Here is a 1,489-nt window from a genome sequence, read left to right on the forward strand (position 1 = left end):
CCTTATACAGTGTGTTTCGAATTATTTCGATGTTCATTTCATCCAGGTCCTGTTCAGATATGCAGTCTTGGAAGAAAGCAGCTGAAACAGAGCCACAGAGTTAGCACTGCCCCAACCAGACCCATGCCCAGCACTCTCCAGAGTCCTCAAACAATACCAGGCTGACGCACACCCTGTGTTGAGCTTGTCCCTCCTAGGCCTGGCCCTTATCTTCAGCAGCCACCAAATTGCCATGACTCAAAACCTCAGGCTCCACCATGGCTCCCCAGGCCACAATCATTTTTGGGGCTCTCACACCAGCCTATTCTCAGCAGAAATTCTCAGCTCTAGCCCCCAGCATCAGCGCCAGAGCACCTTGTATTTAAAAATAAGCAAAACCCAAACTGTTCCCAGATGCAGGCACTCAGAGGTGACAAGACAGCTTCCGAATCGTCTGCTACAGCATGGCAGCAGCACTTAAGCATCTGCGAGAGAGCAGCTAGTGAGTCCTGAAGAAGCTGGCACTGTGCTTCTCCCTCATCCTCCAATATCTTAGCTGGATTAAAGAGGCACGGGGATGCCACAGTTTCTACAGCCCATGATACTCCATGGTGGGAGTCAGGAGTTGTTTCCCCTAGTCGGGTCTATCAGTCCCATTTTCCACTTCATCCTGTCTCCTGTTGCTTACCTCTAGCTGGAGAAATAAAAGGCCTCGGAAGAACTAGTGTATTTTGGTAGGAAGCTCGGCCTTATGTACTTTGCCAGAGTATCTCTGGGAGGGAGTTTGAGAAGTTGTTGCCACCGAAAGAACACCTAACACAGGGTACTGCAAGCTGCAGATAAAGAGGAGTCTTGTACATCTAGCGTAACATAAGGCTGTTGCACCACTCACTTGTTAGCAAGAGCACAATAAAACCCATTGACAGGACTTTTATGACTTCTTCAACTCTCACTCAGCAACCAATTTTGCTGAATTTGCTACAAAGAGAAATACGATCTTTCTCAGTTTATGCAGTCCAGCTGTGGGTAAAGGACACTGCACTCACGCTGAGAACTGACTGGTGCTCTTTGTGCGATAAACCAGGTACGATGCAGGCTCACACCTCCGGCATGCGCTACTTTTATAGCATGAGCTCCCTGGCACGGACAGCAGCTGCACCGTGGGTCTAGAGAGTCCCAAACAGGGGTTAACCCCCCCCGAGGTTTCTTTGCAACAGCATCAGAGACCAATGCCACGTAGCTGGAGGAGCACTGCTCCGTACGGCTGGCAAAAATGAAAACAGAGTGTGCCAGGACTGGTTTTCACTGCAGAACTCGCTGGCTAGCCTATATAGCTAAGCAGTGGCTACTTCAGAGTAGCAGAGGAATGAGAACACAGCTATTTCAGTTCTTGGCCCTCCAATATCCCAAATTAGGCTAACAGCAAGTCTTATTTTGCCCTGCTAACCTATGAGAGCCATTTGGGGTTAGGCATTCCTACCAAGCCACGTAGCTACTCAAGTACTTTTAG

At 49.1% G+C, this 1,489-nt stretch overlaps 1 protein-coding gene across 1 annotated transcript in view; it reads right to left on the reverse strand.

Moving 5' to 3' along the window:
- Positions 1–1,489, reverse strand: part of ATP6V0D1 (ATPase, H+ transporting, lysosomal 38kDa, V0 subunit d1) — a 30,779-nt gene that overhangs the window by 6,534 nt on the left and 22,756 nt on the right. The window contains exon 6 of the mRNA XM_009330379.1: positions 1–81. Within this exon, the coding sequence (XP_009328654.1) occupies positions 1–81 (81 nt within the window). The remainder of the gene's footprint in view (positions 82–1,489) is intronic.

This window comes from Pygoscelis adeliae, unplaced genomic scaffold (assembly GCF_000699105.1).
Source record: "Pygoscelis adeliae isolate BGI_AS28 unplaced genomic scaffold, ASM69910v1 Scaffold458, whole genome shotgun sequence".
Taxonomy (NCBI): Eukaryota; Metazoa; Chordata; class Aves; order Sphenisciformes; family Spheniscidae; genus Pygoscelis; species Pygoscelis adeliae.